Genomic DNA, 24,933 nt, shown 5'->3' with positions numbered 1-24,933 from the left:
TATTCTTCAACACTATTTCTCAAAAATCTTCCTTCATATCTCATCCCCAACAAGGCTCAGCATCTCCCTCCTCCAGGTCTTTACCTGCGCTTACTTTCCTTGTCACATACTATAAATATTTTTACAGGGCTGCCCACTCCCTCAGGTTACAAACTGTTTGCAAAGGGAATAGTGCACAGAGAGATACGAAGACCTCAGGATGCCCTGATGTCGACAGGAAGAGGAGGCAGTTTATTCAGGGATCTCAAGTCTATTTCCTGAAGCCCTAAGGATTGCAATCAGGGACAAATTCTTAAAAAATATGTTTTTATTGATTTTAGAGAGAGAGAGGGAGAGAGAAACAGCGATCGGTTGCTTCCTGTACACACCCCGACCAAGGACTGAACCTGAAACCTGGGCCTGTCCCCTGACTGGGAATCCAAGTGGCGACCTCTTGGTGGGCGGGATGACTCTCAACCAACAGAGCCACGTCAGCGATGAGAGAGGCACTGATCCCCTGCCTCCTTCACACCGCCTGCTGGGGATCGAGCCCACAACCGGCATGTGCCCTGACCGGGAATCGAACCCAGATCTCCTGAGTCGTAGGTTGACCCTTAACCACTGAGCCACTCCAACAGGGCAAACTTCAGGAATCAGTATTTATCAGCTTATTTTGTACTTTACTAGTTTGAACCTCAGTTTCCTCATATGTCAAATGAAAATCACGGACTATAAATAAATAATCTCTAAGGTCCTTCCAACCTTAATATTCTCCTAGTCTAAGAAGAGAGATGTCCCCTACTCCCAAAGCCTCAGTATGGGACCCGTGCCTTTGCCTCCGTCAGCAGCAGAACCCAAGCTAGCACACCCTGCCAGCGGGCCGAGAAGGAAGGACAAGATGTTTCCATGTTTATAGGACTATAAAGAAATCTTTGGAAGGGTGACACTCAGCTTGGGCAAACACATTATGTTTCCTACATGCAACTTCTGTATATAGAAAACTAGTCTGCATGTAATTGTCAAGTTAAAGTAATGACCTCCTTTATTAATTAGGGTTGTGTTGGAGTCGACAGAAAACCCCATTCTAAATGGTTTAGGCATTTTAAAAAAAGAGGAACTTTTGTGATTAATATAATTTAACAATTCAGAACGTAACTGGTTTAGGTGCTGAATGGTTAGCCATTTCCACTGAAGCTACAAGGTACCGACACAATGGAGAGAGGATAGGATGGACGTGTGGGTTCCAAAGGAATAAACTGATCCCACCAACTGCAATTGTTTACCCCATGTTTTCCCCCTTTTCCCTTATTACATAAATGAATTGCCTTCTCAATGGTTTTATTGCCTTTTTTTTTTTTTGGCACGCATTTGCAACTAAATAACTGAATCACCTTAAAAACACGTGCACAAAGTAATAGATTATTAAAGGTAATGCTTTTTAGATTGATTTTCCCCCTAAATCTCCTTGGATTTATTGCATAGCATTGTAAAAGCAAAAAGGTCTCGTTTGGTTGGGCCGTCCTCCTGTTAGGATAAGCTGAGGCTCTGTCTCTTGTAAACTCGAGTCTATGCTTGTAACTCCTCCCTCTGCTCTGGCTGATACAAAGTCAAAATAAGAATAATTTGCTCAGTAATACACTCTGTGACAAGGTCTTCAGCCTTAATAATTGGAAAGTCATGTTTTGCTCTTGGCAAGGCCATTTGAAATAATACAAAGGCGACCCATTGGCAGATGAGTGTTGGAAAAATCTTGGAGTAAATACAGGGCGTTGTTTACATAATTCTACAATTCAGGCATTTAAATATTCTGCTTACTTTGTAAGAATACAAGGTGGATCCCACATTGTTAGTTAACTTGGGGAGAGTTTTCTTTCTTTCTGACAGTTTTTCCCTGGAGAAAGTACAGTATAGAGTTGGCAGCTGGGGAGGTTGGAGCCAGTCTATCTGGTTTCAAGTTATCTGGAATAGTCTACATGACTTCAGGAACCTTTCCATGCCTCAGCTTTCCCAACTGTAAAATGGGAATAACAGGACCTGTCTTGTAAGGCTGTTTTAGGACTAAAGCATTTAAAGCCAAGAGCACTAGGGTGACAGTCACTGTTACAGACACCTTTATAAAACATTAATGCTTTCTCCCAAAAGACATTCTCACCATCTTTAATTGGTGCCTACTGGGGAAACATGAAATCATTTTTGAGATGCTATGGTGTACACTTAGATTTGAGGAAAATAAAACTAGAGAGGTTGATAGCTGGGATTGTTTGAAGAGCTTCTCATCTCTTCTATGCTACAAGATCCTAGACCTAGATTACCTTCTTACAGAATATAAAATATTTAAAAGAGGTGTCAGATACTCATCTTAGAATTGCAAGTAATTTTAGTTTGTCTAGTCTAGATGTTTACAATGGAGATTAGTATCCATTCCTGAGGCATTTGGAAAAATTAGGGGAGGTATGTGCCTGTCATAGGGGCTGGAGGATGCCCCAGGCATTTAGTGCCCAGGGACTAGCCTTGCAATGTGCCTGCCCGCGGTACACAGGACAGACCCATAGTATTTGGAATATATTCCTCCAAGATGAATTGTCCTGCCCAAAATGACAAGGGTGCTCCTTTTGAGAAATACGGGGTCTCTGATATCTTACTGCAGGGAAGCTATTAGATGCCCTGGGTCATTTACCAGGGTGAACACTGGCTCCAAAGATGTGGATCATTGTCTCAAAAGGCATCCCACACCACTCAAGTCTAGTCTAAAATATTGGAAAGTTCTTCGTTACCTTGAGTCAATCTCTGTCTTCTGGTCTTCGTCTGTCTGCTATGGCCCACAGAATAATTCGAAATGAAAAATAAAACTTGCCAATCCTTAAAACCAATAGAAAGCATTTACAAATTATTATGTCAGAGTTGCAGCTCTAAGGAACGCCAGATGTTTCTACAAACATGGATCTGTCATTTCATGTTCTCTTTTTCTTTCTCAATTAAAATAAAAAGAGAGAGCAAAGCACCAGAGTTCCGAGGGCTGCCCCCACATTCTCTCGGCAGTGGAATGCAGCTTTCCCTGATGGGATATTAAATATTTTCTCAACTGGATTCTCATTAACAGCCAGGCGCATGATTAATGGAGCACTCAGCCATGCCTATGCACTAACTCCAGGTCTAACGATCCCATTACCCCTTTAACTCATATGCTCCAGATCTACACAGGTAATGAGAAATCTCAATAGTGTAATTATGGGTGACAGCAATGTGGCATCTTTGCTTTTTACCCTAAAGTCAGCAGAGGTTGGGAAAAGCCCAAATCAAAGTCAAAGAACATGTGGACTGTGCCGGGCTGGAAAGCCGTTTGTGTGACTTGGAAAGCAACTGAGCGAGGTTCCAGAGCCAGTTTCCTTTCTGTGGTTGTTGTACTTTTTACTGAAGTCTAGCAGACACACAGAAAAGTGCCCAAATCATAAGTGCACAGCCAGAGCTAGTTTTAATGATGAAATTATTCAAACTGACAGAGAAAAGCTAGTTTGCAGGCACATGAGCTTTCTACAGTGTTCATTAAAAAATGGAAAACTCATAATTAATTTTACAAATTGATTATAATACTAAAACTTGATAAAAATAGAAGAGAGAAAGGGATAGCGTTAGAGAGAAAAAGAGAGGATATGTAGATTAATATCACTTGGATAGTTATGAAAGTTTCAAAATAAAATAATAAAAACTACTACATTTTACTGAGCTCTGAATAGATGCCAATTCCTAGATGAGACTTACATACATTGTCTTTTATTTTCTTATTTAATCCTAAGTACACATATCTATGGAGTAGATATTATATTTCCATGTCACAGATAGAAAGCCAGAAAAGTACTAAAGTTAAGTAACTAGTCCCGTCACATTACAAGTGAAAAAAACTGAGATTAAAATTCAGTTCTTATTTCAAAGCTCTGGCTCTCAATTACTATTTTCAATTAACGAATAGAACTCGAGAGTCCCTTTATCAAAACTCACTGCCACCTTATAAGTCCCCCCCCCACAAATGCAAGGAGAGTTTATAGTTTATTATCAGAAAAATCGACTAATATAGTCAATCTTATAAAGACAAGTCAAAAAGGTCACATAAATAAAAGAAATACTTGAAGTAATTTAACAAAATTCAAAATCTGTTATATGTGAGAAATGTTTATAACTTGGTAATATGATATTAAGAAAATATATCTCATAGCATACTTAAATTATGCCCACTGAAATTGGACATAAAATAAACGTGCTCACAATCTACACTATTATTTGTTACTGGTCTGAAAATTCTGACCAATGTTGTAAGAGAAAAATCAGAAATAAGAGTACTAACTTTTGGAAAGGAAAGAAACAATAATTGTTTGCAGTCAAAAGTATTAGTTCTCTAGAGAACCCTGGAGTATTAACTGAAAACCTATTAGTATTCACAAGACAGTTCAATAGAGAGATTGGATGCAAGATAAACATACAAAAATCAATAGCTTTCCTGTAGATCAGTGATAACTAGCTAGAAGGTATAATGGAAAATATTGGAAAACTCACTAGGTTTGTGTTTTTCAATCATTATCTATAGAAGTCAACAATCCATTTTGGGGAAACGGGTTCTTTTTGCTATATCTATTTTTTAGAGTTGCAATAATAGTTGTGATTTTTATAAGGTCAGACATTACTTTTCTTCCATAAATGACTTTATGTTTCTCTAAGTGAAAAAAGAAAAGATCTAATAATGAACTTTCAAAAACAGTTTCAGTTTAAAATCATAGTGCAGAATTCTGGCTTTTATCAAGTACCCATTTAAAAATTATTGGAACAGTTACAACTACAACATTTTGTGAATGAGAATCCCAGAATCCTTCATGAAGGTTAGAATAAATTATGTCCTTGGGCTTGTTTAGCTAAGTAGAGACCCCATTTTTTTGCCCTGTGGAGAATAACTTCCCAAAAGCAAGAGCATTTGAGGCCCTCGGGCTATGTGTTTCAGACTCTTTTTTTTTTTTAAATGCTTTTCTTTCATTCATGCAAAAATCACATTCTTTCTTTCCATCACCATGAGTTCCTTTCTTTAAAAAACAACACACTTTCCTATTGTTTCAAGGTAGCCTTGCAGTATTGCTCATTTTAAACTAGGATACAAAGACAGAGAGGCAGCCCCTACAGAAAGTGCTATAGACAGAAACCGGACGGTTCAGATATTACTTTCACCTGCACTTCTTCGCTGGCACCTCAGCTAGAGGCACAGAGGAGTGAAATCTCGGTGTCTCCCATTAGTTAATTAGCACCTTCGCCTCTTAAGCACTGGAGGCTTTACCCTGTTAATTTCCTACAGGTCTGCTCTCAAAAATCAGCGGTTGCTCACTTTCCTTCTCATGCATATGCTTACACAACCCTTAAGAAAGCCACCCCACGCACTGCTCTTCCCTGCGCACAGGCTAAACGCGACAAGCGGAGCGCTCCAGGAGCCAAGGGTGAGGTCAGGCTGGCGCGCCCTCCTATCGATCTCTGGGTTCTCCCAGCGCTCGTCTCCTAATCCTCTCCATAATTACATGAACTGCTAGAGCTTTCCTGAAGCCCTCAAGTCCTGCATCCACTTGCCAGCGGCCAGCGGAGAAGCGGTCTGGGCACTAGATCAAACTGTCAAGGTTCCCCACTCGGCAACTGACAACCCTCTTGAAGTCTCCTGGCACATCCGTCAAGGGCCTCCTAGGGTTCTTCAAAACTCTCCCCCCTCGGAAGAGAGCAAGAAGGGTGGGGGAGCCAGGACCGTATTGATCTGTCCTTTTAACATGGTAATTCGCGTGGGGCCTGCTTCAGGCATTGCCAAGCTGGACACTTGAAAAGGGGACTGTTCTTCAAAGTGGGGAGGCCTTTTGCAAACACTTAAAACTGAAAACAAATGAATCTAAGCGTCAAGTTCACAGTGCAATGTGAAGGGGGTTGGCCAAATGGAAATGGGGGAGCTAATACAGAGAGGAGTGGCTTACAATTAATTGATGATAACAAGAAGCCTGAACGTTTGAAATATATTTTAAACTTTTAAAGGCTACGTGTGCATCATAACCAATTAGAAAGTAGCCTATGGAGTTACGTTACTCTTGGGAGAAAAAACTGAGGCTGATATAATTAAGCTGATGTAAAACACTAATAACATTGATATTGATGAATGCTTGGACATCTCCATAAACGATGAACATGGAAAATAAAATTGATTATTTGTTTAATTACACCTCTAACTGGCAACTCACCACGAAGGCTAGATAAAAAAAAGGGGGGGGGGGTAACAGCATCATTATTAACATATCTTTGTCTACTGCTTCTGTTAACAGTTTATTATTTCACCAATGAAACATACAGTACAGATAAGACTACAAGACATAATTAACTGCACGAAGATTGCAAAGTATTACCATCTTAAGTTTGCAAAATTAATTAATCAAAAGCAATGATTTGTTCATAATTTTCAGGTCGTGTATTTCTGGGGACATATTGTTAGTCGTGAATGAAAAGCCACATGAAAGGGAAGGCAGCACTCATAATGAGGGATCCCTTGTGGAAAGCGAGAGCTGGGAAACGGGGAGTCTTAAATCAGGGAAGTTCTTGAGGACAAAAGCCCCGAAGAAAAGCATTCCTGTCTGAGCTGCGTCTTAACTGATCATGAGGTTGGCCCATATTTACCTGCCATGGTATTATGGGAGGAAATCAGTATTCTGTTAACCTCTGACCCCTGGGATCTGAAGCAGACAAAGGACCAATCTGGGGCCCTGGGAGAAGACAGTCAAATGTCAAACAGCAGGGAGGCGATTGTTAGGGAAACATTTGGCTTGGGCACAGCCAGCCACGTTGGGGCAAACTGCTATTCACAGAAACAAGCCATGAAGAGATAACGCCATAAAACATGGACAAAACGGCACCTTTTTTTGGCCTTGCTTCTAAATTGTTAGCTTTATGGGACTTCATGCTGAACAGTATGAAAAAAAATCCCATTTGCTTTGAAGCGCGTTAGTCTGTCTCACATCCTAATTATTGTTTACATTGCCATTTGCCTTCTATTAAGAATTGAATAATTACCCAGCACTTCATAGTTTAAAAATACAAGCAAACAGGATTATCTGGGTAATTAAGAAACTGTACCATAGCTTTGTATTGCTGAGGAAAATATCTGCACACATAGGGGAAATGATAATTATCAATCAACTTACTTCAAATGGTATTTTAAGGATTCCGGGCAATTTGAGATCTGTAACTTATTAAGAAGAGGTTAGTAAGATCACCTTGAAGAAGTGTGGGTCTGTTTAAATCCATCCTTAGAAACAAGAGCCAGATAAGCAGCTGAATTTTCTCATCCACTAATGACACCAGAGAATGTACCAAGTACAGAGCCTTCTGCTGTTCTTTAATCCTAATAATCCATCCCAAATGGACTTTGAACAGCATCATCAAACTTTGTCAGACCATGTGGAGCTAAACCAAAGCTCTTCTACATTTAGATGTTGTCTTTCCTGACCCTGCCTCCACTTAATTACACTCCAAGTCTGGCTATGCCCATTTTCTGCCCTGTGAAATTAGCCTGAACTCCAAACTAATTGAACTTCAAAAACATTTCATGCGAAGCCTTCTTCTTCTAATTTATAGAACACATATGATCGTGGTCTCCTGTTTTCAAGCGGAGAGTGATGTTTGCTGGGTGAGATACGCAGCATGCTTGTGTTTCCACTCCAGGAGAGTAAAGCCAAGGCTAAAGGAAATCTGGAAACACTGGGCGGGAGGGGAAGGCAGAAATTCAACTCAAAGTGAATGCACATATGGACTAAGGAACAGAATTATAATAACATACCTTTTCAAAGAAATTTATCTGGGACATAAGTGAAAATAAAGGATTTTAATGGTGATTCTAGTTATGAAGACAGATGTGTTCATTTATAGCTGTAGAAGCCAATGGCGGAAATACCAACGATGGTCTGTGGAGTCTACACTTTCAATATATATTTATTGAAGTAATGTGTGGACAAAAAAGGGGCCACATACTAAACCTGACAAGCTAAGGGGTAACTACATAGCTCTAAACAGAATTTCCTAATTAAAAGCAGGACATGGCAGGTAGTCATGTCCCAGGCCTGTAGCTTCTTTGACAAAGACCAACTTTTAATTTACCTTAAGTGAGCCTGACTATTGCCTTTTTGCATCTAACATAACATACCTTTGAAATCTCCTTTTCCAGATCCCTCAGGGCACACCAGACCACCAGACCACAGAACTCCTCATTGTTATCTTGTTTCAAATATACCATCTCTATGTGCTGTAAATGTTGAATATTAACTATCCTGTACCTACCAATGTAAGAGTAGTATGTGTTTCTTTATTTTACCTTTTAATTTAATCCCAGAGATGTCCCCCACTTCGTTTTTTCCCACCCCCTTAATCTGCCACCAATGGATTTCATGTAACCCTTCTTACATCTCCTCCTTTGATTCTAATGTATGAAATAAGCTGCAAAACTAACATTTGCCAGAGCGTTTTCTCAATGCATTGAGGTTTTGCTTCCCAGCAATTGTTGTCAATTTGACTCAAATAAACTCATAAAAATTCTCTACAGGTTTGGACGTTTCTTCTGTCAACAAATGGACTCAAGCCCACTAGTAACCTAAAGCTTATTTTCAGAACTTCCTGAGATCTGACAATTCTTTTTGAAAGAATTTGATCTTTTTACTTTACGATGTTTTAAGGCCCTTTGTTAGGACACTTCGAAACATTCCTAGCATAATCTGAATAGTGTCATCTCCTCCCTCCCACCTCAGAAAGAACAGCAAGATTCCAGCTGAAGCTGTCACTAAACAGGCAATCCAAGGGATTCACCAACTGCTAGGTTTCCTTCCAAAGGTCAAAATAAAATGAGCAGCAGGAGTCTGAGTTGTTTTGCATGGGGCAAGGGTCTGGGGAGTGACAACCAGCCACGGGGGGGGGGGGGGGGGGGGGGGTGTTAGGGGTTGCACAAAGAGCCCTGTGCAAATAGTCCACTCCCCACCTCCCACCCCCAGTCTCTGGAAGCATTCAAATCAAAACCGAATTAATTTGCATGGCATCTAAATCATTGGGCTCTGCATAAACAGAAGGAGATTCTGGCTGGAGTTTCCAAAGGAAGCTCTCGCTGCCATTGTGAAAGGAGCAATGGGTGTGCTGTTTTGCATGGAGGCGAACACAGAATATGCAAATGGAGAATCTGCTGCCTGGAAAAGCCACCCTACCCGGACAGCTGAGGACCAGCATTCACCCAGAGAACGCTTGGTGTCCCCAAAGGGAGTTGTAAGGGGTACCAACACCATTGTTTCCCAGGGAGCCAAAATAGACGTGAATATTTATAAAATGTCCATTTAGTCATGGGACTATTAATTACCCTCCAGATCATGGAACACAGTGACCTCACCTGCTCTCCTCCCCAAAACAGCTCGGAGGTACCAGCTGCAAGGGGACAGGAGAAAGGTCTTACGCCCTGAGTGAAAAAGATACAGTCCCTCGGGCCCTTGGGGACAGCTGGGGCCTTCTTTACTCATTCCTTCTCGCGAGCACAAAGTACTAGACAGAACTGAGCCATGTTATTGGACACAGAGAAACAGTTCTTAAAAAGTCAAGAGCTGTAAATTGCTGTCTAATTTCATAGAAACATCTAAAAGGTTGAATAAATAAAACACCATTTTTCTATGCGACCTAAATTGCCCAGATTCGGAAACAGTTTTCGAAGCTTTCTTATTTTAGTTTAGTTTTTAATGTGTCTGCGGCAAGACTGTAGCACACCCTGTTACCTGCCAGAGAAACTAACAGGCTGATGGACCACCGCAGCGGTTCTCAAAGTTTTGGGTCTCGGAATCCCTTTACCCTCTTAAAAATATTGAGGAGGCCAAAGAAGTTTCGTTTACATGAGTTAAAGCTATCGATATGTACCCTTGGAAATTGAAACTAAAAAATTTATAAATAATTATGTATTAATTCATATCAAAATACCGATAATAAGCCCATTATATGTGAACATGAATAACATTTTAATAAAAAATAATGATATTTCCCAGCACAAAAGGAGTTAGTGACAAGAGGACAGCTAGATTCTCATAGTTCTTCTGTATTCAGTTTAATATCACATATCAGGTAGCCTCTGGAAAACTCCGCTCATGAGACGAGAGGGGAAAGGCAGATAACATCTTAGCATTACTAAGAAAGTTTGCACCTTGCAAACTCTATGAATGGGTCTTGGGGAACCAGCTAGAACACACTTTGAGAACTAGTGCAGTAACTTGGGGAACAGAGGGTCAATATAGACAAGATTAGCCATTTTATACCATCCCCTACCCTTGCTATGTGTCACCATTGCTCCTCCAAAAGGCAAAAACCAAAAATCCTCTATTCTGCACTGAAACGAACTGCCTTCCTTGTTGAACAGACACTGACCAAAAAGCCCTTATTGTTACCACGTTTCTGTCAAACAACAGTAAAATTCATAGTAGCAATTTCCACTTACCAAGTGTTTAATGATTCTAGGCACTGGCTGAACCCCTCCCTCTATGCACACATGCTTGTATGTGTGTGTCACACATAATCACATGCTATTGCCGGCCATCGCTAATGTGAACTTGAGATCAGGGGGGTTAAGTTAGTATCCATGACCACACATCTGGGTAAGTAGCACAACTAGAAACTAAACTCAGGTCTCACACAAAAAGGCAAGGCTTAGCCATTTGGTACTTAACTCAACATTCACACATGCGCTGCAGAGATTTCTGAATGTTCAGGCACAGAGATGTTTCATAAACATGATGTAAATACTTAAGACCCAAATGAAGGAGGAATTATAAACAAGGACCTTATGAATACATTAGTCACATTCAAAGATTCTGATACATCATGTGGACTCCATGAAACACTATTCCACCAAATAAATGTTTAATATGAAACAGGCCACAATTCCTTATGCATTTATTTATTCATTCAACCAATGAACATTTCATGAGACCTCACTATGTTCCATAACAGTCCCTGGTGTTAGCTGTCTGCTTATAACCAACTGCACTCCTCCACTTACATTCTCATGATAAGAAAGTTGCACTGAATTCACTTGTCCAAGGTAAAGCCAGAAAAGCAAGGTTAATCATTCAGAATTGCACAAATGTAAATGTATGATTTATAAATTAAAGTGTTTAAAAATATTACCAGGGAAAACTAAAATAACCTAAATATCTACCAGTAAGGGAAAAATTAAAGTATGATACATTCTGCTACAGATTATTAATCATCAATTATGAAGAATGAAGAAAAGTTATATTCTCTAATGTGCTAAATAGTCAAGCATCATAAAAACAAGATGACAATTAAGAGAATAACTCCATTTGTTATTTTTTAAAATAAATGGGTAAAGATATATTTGGGTTACTTGCCAAATGGTAAAGGGTGGAAACTCATAAAAAGTTGGAGTAAGAGTTAGGTATGCAGTTCTTTGGCAATGTTAAATTCGTCAATTAAATAAAAAACCAAAAAACCCTTAAGTAGTCACATTCAGTGATGTGAAAGTCAAACATATCACAACCACCTCTGTTTTGCACAGTGGTAACTGAAAAGCGATGTAATCAGTCTTTCTCCTAAAGCCTCATGTCTTAAAAAAAAATAATTTTGTCTCAATTCATTTTCTGAAAGGTACAAGGAAGCTCAGTTAGACTAAAATAAATCATCAAATCTTTAATACCATATTCAAAAATCCCTAACTGATCTCAGTGCCTGTGTGATGCTTTGGTGAGCTCAAAATAGAGGCCATTGGCTCATTCACAATCAGAAGGAAGCCTGGTCTCAGAGAGAAAAAGAAATAAAAAGGTGGGACAGGAAAGGACAGTAATTAAACCCTGTTCTCCCATGTAAAGAATCGCCCCTTTCAGTGATCACAGCCCCACTGCAAAGCCGGGATGAAAGCAGCCATGCGATTCAAGCAATTGACTCTTAAAGATGTGATTCAAAGGTAGAAGAAACAGCGTCTCCTCTGAACTATGTTTTAAATGCTTCCTCTCTGGTACTTCTTTCTCCTACAATCCTTAGAAAAACAAAGTCATCTTTTTCTTTTTCTTTTTTAACCACAGCTCTTTTCAGAGCACAAATTTGAAATATCTCTATTTCGCAGCTGTCAAAGCATTTGTCTTGTTTTTTATCAAAAGAGCTTTTTGACAAGATATTTTTGCTGATAAGAATGCTTCATATATATAATGACATAATATATAGGTCCTAGATATATATGACCCCAAACAATTTATAGCAACATTGTGCATTTCAGCAAGGCTTGATTTCTACCTGGCAGAATTTTGTCAAAGTTGTGACCACTTGCTTGGTCTTAAGAGTGACTACCAGAAAGTTTTCTTTTTCTCTGTACTCTCTGAAAAGATTGCTTATTAATATTTCAAAGAGTAAACCTGAGACTTTCATTTTTCAGCTTTTTAATTAAGCAAAAAATAAGTTCATAAGGAGTCTTCCTGTCGGCCTTCTGCTTACTGTTTCGGAGGGAAGGGACAGCCCTGCAAACGCCTGGAAGGCTTCCTCCCGAGGGGGATGCGCGTGTGCTGGGGCGTCGGAGGGGACTTGGTTTCCTTTCCTGGCCGTCTGAGGACGGGTGGCGAGGCTAACTCAGTTTCTCATCCCGTGCACCCCATCACGAGGCAAGTTCAAGCCGCTGCGCCCCTCTCCTGGGGAGGGCAGATGAGTGACTAACACTCTTTGTCGCCCTGCTGAGACCGGGCCAAAGCGTTTCAGAAAACGCAACACAGGAGCACAATGAACTTGCGGCAGCTTCAGAGGGCAAGCCCCCGTCACCCTGCCGCTGGACACTTCAGAGGCAGCTCTCCACGTCTCCATTACCATGTACTGCTTGGAAGTGAGGACTCTAAGAGGAAGTGTACTTCTGTCCCCAAGGTCCCTTGAGGATGCCGGCAGATGACCAGGGTTAGATTTAAACAACAGCACACCCCAGGCCCCCACCCGCCCTGCCCATTTTTGCCCAGGGACCCTTTGTCAAACATTTAAGATCTTAATCAATCTTCACTCTGACCTCCCAGACCCCGAGGAAGATGGATGAGGAAGGAGGTGGCCTTTCACCTGCTCCTCTATTGGCCCTGCCACAGCGACCCATTGAAGAGGCAACGGGGAGGAACCTGCTGCCAGAGTTCTGAAGCCCTGCCAATCCCCCATTATATCCCTTCTCAAGCTCTCTTCACTAGCCTCTCTCTGGGCCCACCCCCCAATCACTTTTCTCTCTCTCAAAGGAAAGTTCTCTTTCCTTCAGGGGAAAAAAACCACCACCACAAAACAACACCAAAAAAAGAATATCCTTTGCAGTATGAAGTGTGAAATGGCCACTGTTCTTTGTTAGGGCAAGAGCACAGCTTCCCGTCTTTAGCCTTGGCTTCCAAGGGTGACTGGGAGATGAACACCCTTTTCCTACCTCAGCGCGACACCTTTTAAAGTAGCCAGCTATGACCTTGGGAAGAGCATTTTTTTAAAAAAATTCTAGCATTAACATCGGTTTCATGCTTTATGATCTACAAGGTGACTGTTTCCAATCTAACGACATCAAGTCCTCACAGCAAGCCTGGAAGATAGTACAATTACTATCAACCCATTTTATAGATAAATAAACTAAGGCTCAGGGGGCCTAAGAGACGTGCTCAAGGTCATACTGCTAAGTGACCAAATTTAGACATATTTTTTTGTCTTGATGTTCCTTCTGCTCCACTTGGATGTTTCTCTGACGCCCCAGTAATGATGTCAAGGATGGAGACAAGCATTTTTATTTCTCCTAAGAATTCTACAGTCTTTAAAAAGTCTCACTCAAGTTTGGAATTTAAGAATCCTTTGTCATTCATGTTGTTCCTTTCTTCCTAAATTCATCAGAGATTCTTACTGGTAGAATAAAAAACAAAAAAGCAAACAAAATGCAAGGTTTTGGGCAAAAAAGTGCCTTCTTAAAAGATTTAATCACTTTATGAGCAGCAAAGAAAATACCTGGGGAGCAGGTGTAGAAACACCAAAGATCCTCAAAACTGGCTCAACCAACCTTCCCATTCCATCAAACATTTGACCCTGTGTGTTAGGAACAGTTTGCTCAGCAGTGGACTAGACCTAAAACACGGAGCCCCTCCCCTTTCGTGAACCACATGATTAACTAGAGTCCTGAGATTATTTCCATCAAACAAACCATTAACATGTTCAATTGCCTTTACATTCACTCCCCCTCCATCTTTTTCTCTTTTCCTTCTAATCTGGGTTGTAAAACTGTCAAGGAGTTTCGCAGTGGAGCAACGTATGAGTTATTGGGCTCTGTGACAATTGAAAATCAATGACATTAGATACAGAGAGATTCTAATGCCAGACATGTGACCATTTGAGCAAGAAATGGAAGACAACGGTGTTTTTAAAAAATATATACAGGAATCTTGACATGTGAAGACGCGCGTGTCCTGTCTTACAAAAATTGAAAAGGCAGAATAATTTACCCTAAAATATGATGTGGTGTCATCACACAGTTCATTTCACTGTTCCTTCTATGATTATTGTAATTCACATGCCAATAAAAATGTACTCATATACTTTCTAATATTAATACCAGGATATACTTCAAAGTTTCACTTTGGTACAGCTTCTCTTGTAGCTGCTAAGTCAAGAGCAAACAAAATGGGAGGAACTTCCTTTAAATTCCAACTTTCAAATTTTCAAGTTTTTATTCTAGGTCAACAGAAAAGGTAGTCAGCTTTTATTCTGTTTTATTTACAATTAAATTAAAAGACATTCCTTGTGAGCTCCCCTAGGAATAACTGCAGCAAATCAAGAATGACACTTTAGAAAATATTAACTATGAAAGGATAAATGTATAACTCCATGAGAGCAAATTATCAAAACTGTAATTTTTCTAGGTTATTATTGTTGATTTCCAGTCAGTCGAGTGTATTGTCCCCTAGTTAATCCCATCGCGTCATTAAGATGGTTGAAATGCCAGACCAATTGTGTGGCAGGCAGTTATTTCAGGCTCTTTAATCACCAAATCAGGTGAACCATGGGCGATGCCGTCTACAGCTCAACAATCACCCTGAGAAAAGATTAATCTGATCTGTTCCAGAGATGAGACCAGAGTTACACTGTTTAGCACTAACCATAATAAGATTGGCAGCAGCAGACTATTGATACCACTAAAAATAAATACCAAGCAAAAATAAAAACCTTGGATAACTGATTTTTTTAAAGCCTTAAGCCACACATGACACGAGCAATCCATATACGAATGAATTACTCTCATCCCTTACTCAGAAACAAAGCTTTTTAAAGAAAATAACTTTATGAACTCCACAGTATTGTGACAAAAAGGGACATAAGGGAAGAAGGAATTGCATACACTGAACTTTAGGTGAGAAAAAAGATCACTTTAGTAATATGCTACAAAGAAATTAATGTGATAAAAATACCTAGATTTCTTCAAACACTCAATAACCAAAATGGATCACAATTTAATATTGCCTCTGGCCACAGATGAAACAGGAAGACTGTTGCAAGCTCTTTATCACCTCCCGGGGGAAATAAAGGCCTTCCGAGATTAATTTCACTTAGGGACCCTGCCCATGGGGGCTCAGTGGAACAAATTTACTTGAAACACTGTCACTCCACAGCGCAGGGACCCCTGGACATCCTCTGCACAGCCTGCGAGACCTGGAACAACGCCGTCCACACTCCACGTGTAAATCGTTCCCGTACGTGTACACACGCGGCCAGGGATATTTACCATTTTTACCAAGCCTACAGACAGGAGCACTGCGGTCTGAAAACCTGCCCGCGGTCCTTCGGGAAGGCTCAGCCAAGCCCGTGTCTCCGCCTCGGTCACGGTCATTTCCATCTCCAGGGGCGCCTCCAGCCGGCTCGGCTCTGAGCGCCCCTCCGCAAATACGCTGGGCCTCCTGCTGACGGTGGCCGCATCATTGACATTGTCAGCATCACGACCGCCTGAGCCTTGCCACCTGCAGCACTTACTCATTAGACCCCGTCCCACCGCATCCCCGGGGCTGCCGATCCCTGGCTCGCCTCCCTTCAGCCTCAGCTCTGATTTAATTCCGTGCCCTAAGCCCTAACGCGGGGCGCAGCCCGGCCGTCCTACCTTGGCATTCTCCATTCCGCTCCTCGTGCCCGGCGTTGCACAAGCAGTTGCCAATGGGCACCAGCCACTCCCCATCTGCCCCGCAGTACATTTTGGGCACATCTTTCTCTTCGGAGTTGTTGACACAGGAGCCTCGGACTTCCACCAGGGAAGACGTGTCAGCCCCCGTGACGGTGTCTGGAAACTGGGCCAGGTTGCGGACGGTGAGCGGGCACTTCTTGTAGAACACGCGGACCGACACGAGGGCGATGCAGGCGCCCACGTCCTGGAAGGCCAGGTAGAAGCCCTTTCGGCTCAGCGGGCCCACGTCTCGGACCTCGGTGTTCAGCTTCATGATCCGGTCGCCGATGTCCACTTGGGTGAAGCTCTCGTCGGCCGCGATGGTGTCGATCTTGGCAAACTGGCTCTCTCGGATGAAGCGCTCCTTGTCGTTGTCTGACTCGTAGTAGTACAGGTTAAACGTCTCCTTGCAAGTCCCCATGACGCCCGGAAGACTGTTGCAGTCCCTCAAGGTGAACTTGATCTCAATGTACACCCTCTGGGCCCCTTCGCGGGTGATCCAATCAGTTCGGAGCCAGTTATTCTGGCTGGGCTCCATCACGTTGCACACTTGGTAGGTTCGGATGGGTGTGTTTTTTTCATCCATGATACTCACTTCCTCCCACTGCAAAATCCAAAGGCAATGTATCAGTCGCAAAATTTCATCACCCAAGGATCTGTCAATCCTACTTCACTCTCATTCAACGTCAATTTCATTTTTTTTTCAATTAAGAAACCTATTCAGTGCCAGTCCTCACTGGTAACGTTTGTTATGGAGAAGATAAGACAGCAATTTATTGCAGAAGTGTGTGTGTGTGTGTGTGTGTGTGTGTGTGTGTAAATTGCTTCATCCCTTTGCGTTAAATCCAGTGGCAATGGTGGATCTATTACGCAGGAGTTCTCAGCAGTTCCTTGCAGTGGTCTAACAACCTCAGTTTCACCTATTACAACAGCTACAATTTCAAGTGGCAACAGTTCAAATTTACTCATAAGTGAAAAACTAGTATGTGTATTGTTTCAACAACTGAACAGAGACCTGCAAATTAAGAGCAGGAAGAGCAGAGCTTGCCAAAGGGAGACAATTATCAGTTAATTAGTGGTGCTCCTGTCAGAACTCTGCTCTCTAATACCTAAAAAAATGTCAGTGGATTTTTTTTTTTTTTCTTTTTCTTGGCACTGTCACGACTCTTTAAAGGGGGGAAAGAAAAGCTCACCATTCTGGTTTTGGTAATCTTGGGATGACAGAGAGTAAACTTTCTGGTTGGATTTCTCAGCTACGCTGTCATGTGTAATGGTAGGACACTTCTCAAGAGCGTACGTTCAATTCCATGTTTATACTGTTTTTCCTTTTAAAACATGTACACATAAGCAAACAAGAACGGGCACATGCTCTGCTTCTAACTATTCTGAGGATATTGAAAGCAAAATAGTACGTAGTATTTGTGATTAGAAGTTCAAGAAATTTTAAAAAGGATGGTGGACTTTTTTGCAATCTACTTCCTAACAAAGATTCTTATGGCGGGACAGTCTGAATTCACTATGACTAAAGCAGTCCTTTCACTCTGGCCATAAATTTTAAAAATAAACCTAAAAGGGGCAAGATTGTTTTGGGGGTCCTGCAAGGCTCTTCATTAATATCTATAGTAGTACACTTATGCAGAACTGGTATATATCAGCTTAAATGTCTAACACATGAATATAATTCAAAGAAAAAATAGTTTTAAAAAATGTGTGTTCTATAATAGCTCCACTTAAACCTCCATTCAATAAAACGAGTACATAGAATCACTCTGTATCTTTTAATGGGTTTCCCATCTGTGCATTGGAAAACTGTTAATGGATGGAAATGTTACTATGTGAAGGGCCATAATGCATAAAATTCTGTATCCCTTTCATCTACTTCCATAATGAAAGTTGGAAATGGGGGGGATAAGAGCCCTGTGGTGATTAAAATTTCTTTTTATCCACTAACTAATAAATCACTAGTAATTTACTTATTTGAGGAAATGCATGTAAATCCAAAAATAGACCCTCACCTTCAAAAAGAAAACAAAACAAAAAGAAGCCCTACTCAGCACGTTTCTCATCTCAGAACAAAGGGAATGTAGAAAAAGCACATTTATCGATGTAAATGAGAGCACACAGGTCTAGCTCCACGAACTTCACGCAGGATAATTCAGGTATAATGCGAATTTTCCAGCCTGCCCTTGACTGTCTAAACACACTGATCAATTCACCAGAACAATGACAAATCTCCCCTTAGTTTTGTATTTTACAATCAATGTCAGAAACTCAATATACTCCTTTAAATGAACACCGCCTAGAAATTAGGTTTTTGCTATAATGTTGCCATGAGGAGCCATCACTTTCCATTATTCTCATGTTCTGTTTACTTGTTCTGATGGAAAAACAGGAGAATAGTGAGTTGTTTCTGTCTGTATTTTATTTTTTCCTTGTTGGTATTGTCAAATAAGGTTTCTTTTTCTTTTTTAAAATAATAACAACAACAAATAAACGTCATTATTGGACAAAACCATAATCTGAAGTTTCCAGCAAAGATGTTACCTATTCTCACTCTAACTAGAGATTTCAGAATAATCAAAAGACTAAAATAGGCTTTTTCCCTCTGCTGCAAAGGACTTTTGAAAGTCAATCTATTCCTACTTGGTAGATGTCTAATTCATCTGTCCCTCTCAGCCTGATAGAGTCCTCTTCAAATACAAAATTTAGAGATTAACTAAATTTTATAATTTGGCACAGAATTTCTCAAAGGCTACTATGCATTTTGGAATGACTATTTCTCTTATGCACAAATATAATTTCATCTCTAACCCCTCACAATAATACTTACAATTTTATGCATATAATATTTAAGGAAAGGAAAAAACTATCTACATTCAGCCCCTAAGGAGTTCTGGGTTGTATACAATAACCAGTATGCATAGTATTGTTTTTAATTTTAAAGAGAGTTCAAGACAACTGAGAGAGAAGTTTCATTCTAGAAAAAGTGACCAGGTGCTTTTCCAGCAGTTCAGGGAAGGGGGTGTGTGGGGGGGGTGGAGTCTGCAGCATATTAAATTGCAGTAAAAGCTTTCCAGAAACTAGATAGATCATAGACTGTACTCAGAAATGTGTCACCCCTTGCTTTTAAATAGGTCCATGTATATTTAGTGTAACAACTCAGATCCAAAGTCATACTCGATGCATTCTCTCTTCCAGCTTAAGAGCAGCCAGTGAGAAAAAATAAGGCTCATTAAAATGTTTAATGCAAGTACTGACACCTTCCATCCTCAACTGCGCAGACAGTTCTAATACATTCTACCTACAGAGCAAGAGCCCTGGTGTAGCATGGGAAAGTCTTCCTGAGTCAGTGACCTTTCCAGGGTATAGGATTAACAAGAGTCTGACTCTCACAAGATAAAGCTGTACCTTTCTTCCCATTCAAAGAATGAGGGCAATTGCCTGCAATCAGCGGTGAATGCTGCCTGTCTACACTGCCAGAGGCCTGCCAATCATCCTCCCTCCCTTAAAAAAAAAAAAAAAAAATGCCCGGTTTTGAGGGCAGACTGGAATTTTTCAGCAGAGACCCAACTAACTGCAGTCAAGTTCAGGCAGAAAAACAGGAAGGCAGGGCAATCTCCGTTTCATTTTAAATGGATTATAAGAACTGCTTTGGGGAAAGACAGCCTAAAATTCTCCATTTTCACAACTGTTTCTTATTTTTGAAACACGCCTTCTAAAAACGGTGTCTGTGCATCTTTATTTCCTTTTCATCTTTTAGCGCGCACTCAGTGGACAGGTTCTCGCGCCATCCTGGGTGCTGCATTACAGTTTCTGCCTGGTCTTCTTTTCCTCCCTGTTGCTTTTAATTGTTGGACTCGGTCATAGACCATCAAGCATGGAAAGGTGGGGTGATATGCTTAATTTTTAAAGGGCTTAAGTTATCTCAATTTGGCAGAAGCCAGAGATACACAGTGTACTGCTTTCTTTCCAAAGCTGATTCATGCTGACCTGTTATTAAGGGGTGAGACGGGAGTGGGGGAATGTGGCCACTGACCTAATTTTACTCTTAATCTTCCAGTGGAGGCAGTGATGGCAGATTTGAGGAGAAATGAACTGTGCCTCCTCTCTCCTACTTACCATGCAGCCTCCCCATCCCCAAAGACCCGAACTTCCAAAGGCTTAAATTCCCACATTTAGCACCGACCATGCTCAAGCTCTTGGTGTTTGCTGCATGGACTGTGTCCCGGGTGCTAGTCCCTAAGGCTTTCTCTCCGCGTGCGAGAGCTCAGCGGCTGACATAAGGTGGTCCTGAGAGCAAGGCAAGAAACTCCTGCTGCTTGTGCACAGAACTGAACCTGTGACTGGTGCAATGAGAAGGGTTTTCTCCCCGGTATCTTTATTTTATTCACTTTTCCTGGAAACAGAACGGTTGCTCTAACATTAACACTCTCAGGACTGGATGGCCACCTCAGGAGCATAGGCATAGATTCTAATTAGGTCCCCAGATTGCATTGCTTGCTGGTATTTTATTTTTAAACAGGCATCTAAGTCGATGCGTCTACCGATCCCCTAATTCCGAAAACCCTTTCTGCCCTTTTGGTTTCTGGTTCTCCCCTGACAGGCCTACCCAAGAGGAGTATAGGATTTCTGCAACAAAGCGTAATTCACTGCATAGGCCATGGCGGAAATCTGACCCCCTCGCCACAATCAACAAGAATCAAGCCATTAGGACTCTCAGAAAGTTGCTAATCACTCCTTCTTTACCCTTCGGAGAAGAGAGCCGCCCGGCACTTACCCCTCCTTCCAGAGGGCTCGCTATCCACCCAAGTTCTCCCTGAACGGATCTGGAATCCAATAAGGTAACTACAAAAAAGAAAACAAAAACAAAGAAAAATAGATTAATTTCCAATTGCAAAAAGCCAATACTACAAAAACCATTTGCCTGAGCGTTTCCATATGTGCCGAGGGTGCGCGTATCCAACTCGGATCAAAACCTAAACTTGGTCTCACTTATGTAAATAATCATTACTCACTTGATCTTCTCCCCTCTTTAAATCTGCAAGTTCTTATTTATTTAACTTGCTTAGCATTTAAAATTCCATCCCAGGACTCAGTTGGTTCATTTTCTTAAAAGGATGAATAGAGAATCTCAAGTACAATTCAAAAAATAAAAATAAATATATCTATGTAGGGCAGTCGCACTGCAGAGCAAGATCTGCATTCATCTCTGTCTGGTGTCTACTGGAGTTATTTGTTTTTACAAGTTTCAGATGACCGCATAACTCATCACGGTGGCAGCGCCGCAAGTGAATTCTATCGGAGAGCACTCCAAGGGTCAAGAAAAGGCTCTCTCCCCTACCATCCCCCGCCCACCACCAAACAAATGGGCCCTGGGTGTGCTCTCCGCAGCTTTTTTCAATATCAAAGTTTCAGAAGGGGGTGGGGGGTGGCAGACGTGGAGAATTAGGATGCTAATGAACTGCATGATATCCTTCCCCAGATCTTTTCGAGGACAATCAGAGACGCCTTCCTCCACCCAAGAGGAAATCGCTGGTTTGAATTTTAGGTCTGCGGGAGAGTTCGTGCGCCTGTATTACGCCTCGGAGTGCGCCTCGGAGCTTAGGGGGCCGGGAGCGAGGCTCCGGAGCTGCTGGCGCCCGCCCCGGCCCGAGCGCCCTAGGCACCTGGGGCTTGGAGAGGGCGCAGCGCGTCCCTGACCTCCCCACGCGGGCTTTCCCACGGAGGTCTGCAGGCCTGGGGGTCGAAAGGCCCATCTCCAAGGAACCACCGGGTTATTAATTTCATCAGCGAGGCTGGCTCTTCAGGCTGGGGGGAGGGGTGGGAATTGGAAGCCGCCTTCGTGGCTCTTGCGCACCCCAAATCTCAGTCTCTCCTCCCCCCCCGGGCCTCTGAGTTCTGCCCATCTCCCCTCTCATTTCACCACGAAGTCAAAGCAGTTAAAGCCAGCCTCTCTCTCTCCCGGTTTTCCCCGAGAAGCCTGAGTTCCTGGGGTCTGTTAATTATTTTAAAAGGCAGAGCCTTCCCAGGGTCGCTCCCGCCCGGAGTTGCGCCCCCACCGCCGGCCTCACGCTCCCGTCTCGGTCCCTGGAGAAAAGCCCGCTACATCCATTTGGATTTATGTAAGGTGGATTAGGGACACAAAGGGAACAATAGGACCCAATTTACAAGAAAAGGGAGGGGGGAGGAAGGGAGGAGAGAGGGAGAAAAGGAAACGTGATGGGAATAAAAAAGCGACAAAATGAATTAATTTTTAAGGGGGAGGAGGGGTTTGAGAGGGGGTGATCCCCCCCTTCTTCCTACATCAGCCTACGGCCCCATCGGAGTCTTTTTGTGTCTAGGGCTCCCAAGTTGCGCTTCCAGAAGAAAAGGCAAGAAATGGGTATGGAGAAAAACCTCCGCATCTGGTGCAGCGGGGTCTTCGGGGACGTCCTAACACGTGTGCGAAGGAGCCGACAGAACGGCGCAGCCACGGTTCGCCAGAGAGAATTGACCCTGGGGACCAAGGAGCGCAGGGGCCGAGAGGCTCGTGGAGCCACGTCGGAAGGGGCGAGGAGATAGGGAGGGTGAGAGCTGAGAGCGCGCCCCTTTTCTCCCCAGCAGTGTCTGCCGGCAGGTGTGTGAATCTCTCCAAGCCTCCGTCTGGCGAACTCTGGGTACCGGCTGCCCAGCCAAGGCTAAGTTGGGTTTTGGCTCCCTCCTTCGGAACAGGGAAAATGATAGATTGCACAGGGGTGGATGGACGGGTCCGGAGAGATGGACGCATGAAGAGATGATGGATTGGATAGATGGATGGATGGATGGATGGATGGATGGATGGATGGATGGATGGATGGATGGATGGATGGATGGATGGGGGAGGGGTGAAAGAGTGGGCTAGACAGTGCAAGGCTAGATGAGCGCAGGCTCGAGCACGAGCATTCGCCGGCACACACGCGCGCACAATCAGGGCACTCGCGCACAGAAACACAATCGTCCGCGTCCACGGGGGCACCCACGCACCGCAAACACGCACTTGCGCGCGCGCGCATGCACACGCAGACACACAAGCACACACAACTCTCCTTTCTCTGAGATCATCAGAAACTAAATGATCAACCCCCACCTCCCCGACACAGAGACACACTAGATCCATCCAACGCGTCCGAACAGACGCGCAGAACACTGAGCACCGAGACCGGTCCAGTCGGTCCCGCACGTTCTCGCGAAACTAACCCGGTGCACAGTTCTGGGCCAAAAAGCAAACACTCGAGTACGTTCAACTTGCCGGAGGGTTGCCCAGGTCTGCGGGGTGATCTGAGGAGCACGGGGCCCCTTGGACCCGCGATCGCACCCCGGGAGCGCGGGCCCCGACGAAAAGAAAGGTGTCGGACGCTGGGTGCTAGAAATCAGGTCACCGGCGACCGGCCGGCCGCACCGCGAGTGCTGCGCGGCGGAGGCTCCGCAGCGCGTCCCGGGAAGCGCAGCGCTCGGGAAACTTTGCAGAAACCACAGCTCGCAAGGCTTCCACCAGAACCCGCGAGCACCAAGCCCTCGCCGGGCCCCCGGCTTCCGTTTTCCCTCGACTGGCGCCGGGTGGGGGAGTGGTGGGAGCGAGGACTTGGGCCACAGAATTATTCTTTTTAATCTTGGCGCGGGCTCCCGCGTATCCCCTCGGGGCGGTTCGAGCCGGCCTCGCGGGCGGATGCTGATAAACTTTGTCCTTTCGCTACAAACTTGCGCAGCCCCGCCGCAAGCACGGGTCACCGCCCGGGTCAAGCTCCTCGGCTGCCCCGCTCCCCCCGCCCCCACACGGACCCCCTTGCCCCGGCCCCCTCTCTCCAGTCGGGGCGCACCGCTCACCCCGGGCTCCCCTCCACGCACACCCGCCGGCCTCGCGCTCCCGAGGAAAATTCACCCGCGGGTCGTCCCCTTTCTGTCCTCGATAGCAGGAAAGCCGCCCCGCTCTTACCTTCATTTGCGGGGTACACCCTGGAGCCGGTGACAGCGTTGCAAATCCCAAAGAGAAACGAAAAGACGACGAAATAGAAAATCCCAGCCATGGTTCGCCGGTGCCAGCGCTGCTCCTACCGCTTCTATCCCAGTGGAATAAATGCTTAAGTTAGGAGTGCAGCAGGCTGAAGACATTGCCAAGGGGGTGGGCCTGGCCCGTGACGCCCACCCGCCAATCCGGGGCCCGCGGCCAATGGTAGCGCGGACGGAGCGCCTAGCCCCGCCCCAACTGAGGGAGCCCGCCTTGAGTTCCCGCCCCTCGGGGCTCCCCGGGGCGCGCGGTGCCCCCCCACCCCGGGGTTGAGGGGGCGAGCTCTGCGTGGGCCCCCGCCTCCGCCGGAGGGAGGCAGCGGGGTCCCTAGACCTCACCTCCGGGGCTCAGCCCCTGGGCCGGGGAAGGAGCTTAGAAAGACTGAATTGCTTGGGGGGAGCCCGAGGAAAGGTTGGCAATTCCCTCTTCCCCCTGCGGACGGTTAGAGACGGAGCAAAAGGTCCTTTTATTGTAATAAAATAAGTATGAAGTTGGCCGGCCCCTTCGCTGTTGCTCTTTTCTGGGGGTCTAAGCGCTTGGGTCCCGCGCGCGAGGCTGGGGCTGCACCCTCGGCCCAGCGCACGGCCACCGCCGCCCTCCGCCACCTTCGCCATCCCGGGCCTGTCCAGCGCATCTCCGTAGGAAGCGCTCCCTGGAGGGAATTTTGTGGCTCGATCGATCCTTCCTCCCAGACGCCCTAGATTCCTGG

At 43.9% G+C, this 24,933-nt stretch overlaps 1 protein-coding gene across 2 annotated transcripts in view; it reads right to left on the bottom strand.

Moving 5' to 3' along the window:
* The window catches only part of EPHA4 (EPH receptor A4), a 135,253-nt gene extending 110,977 nt beyond the window's left edge, over nt 1–24,276 (bottom strand). The window contains exons 1-3 of one of the 2 annotated variants that reach the window (XM_081142898.1): nt 24,153–24,276; nt 20,979–21,046; nt 16,142–16,805 (exon numbers count right to left, since the gene is read on the bottom strand). In XM_081142898.1, coding sequence (XP_080999024.1) covers nt 16,142–16,805; nt 20,979–21,046; nt 24,153–24,243 — 823 coding nt within the window. In that variant the 5' untranslated portion in view covers nt 24,244–24,276. The remainder of the gene's footprint in view (nt 1–16,141; nt 16,806–20,978; nt 21,047–24,152) is intronic. The other variant, XM_081142899.1, reaches the window with a different exon arrangement.
* Nucleotides 24,277–24,933: the final 657 nt, after the last annotated feature.

This window comes from Miniopterus schreibersii (assembly GCF_964146895.1).
Source record: "Miniopterus schreibersii genome assembly, chromosome: 7".
Classification (NCBI taxonomy): domain Eukaryota; kingdom Metazoa; phylum Chordata; class Mammalia; order Chiroptera; family Miniopteridae; genus Miniopterus; species Miniopterus schreibersii.
Note: the sequence above shows the minus strand (reverse complement) of the source record. Positions and strands in the feature narration are given on the sequence as shown.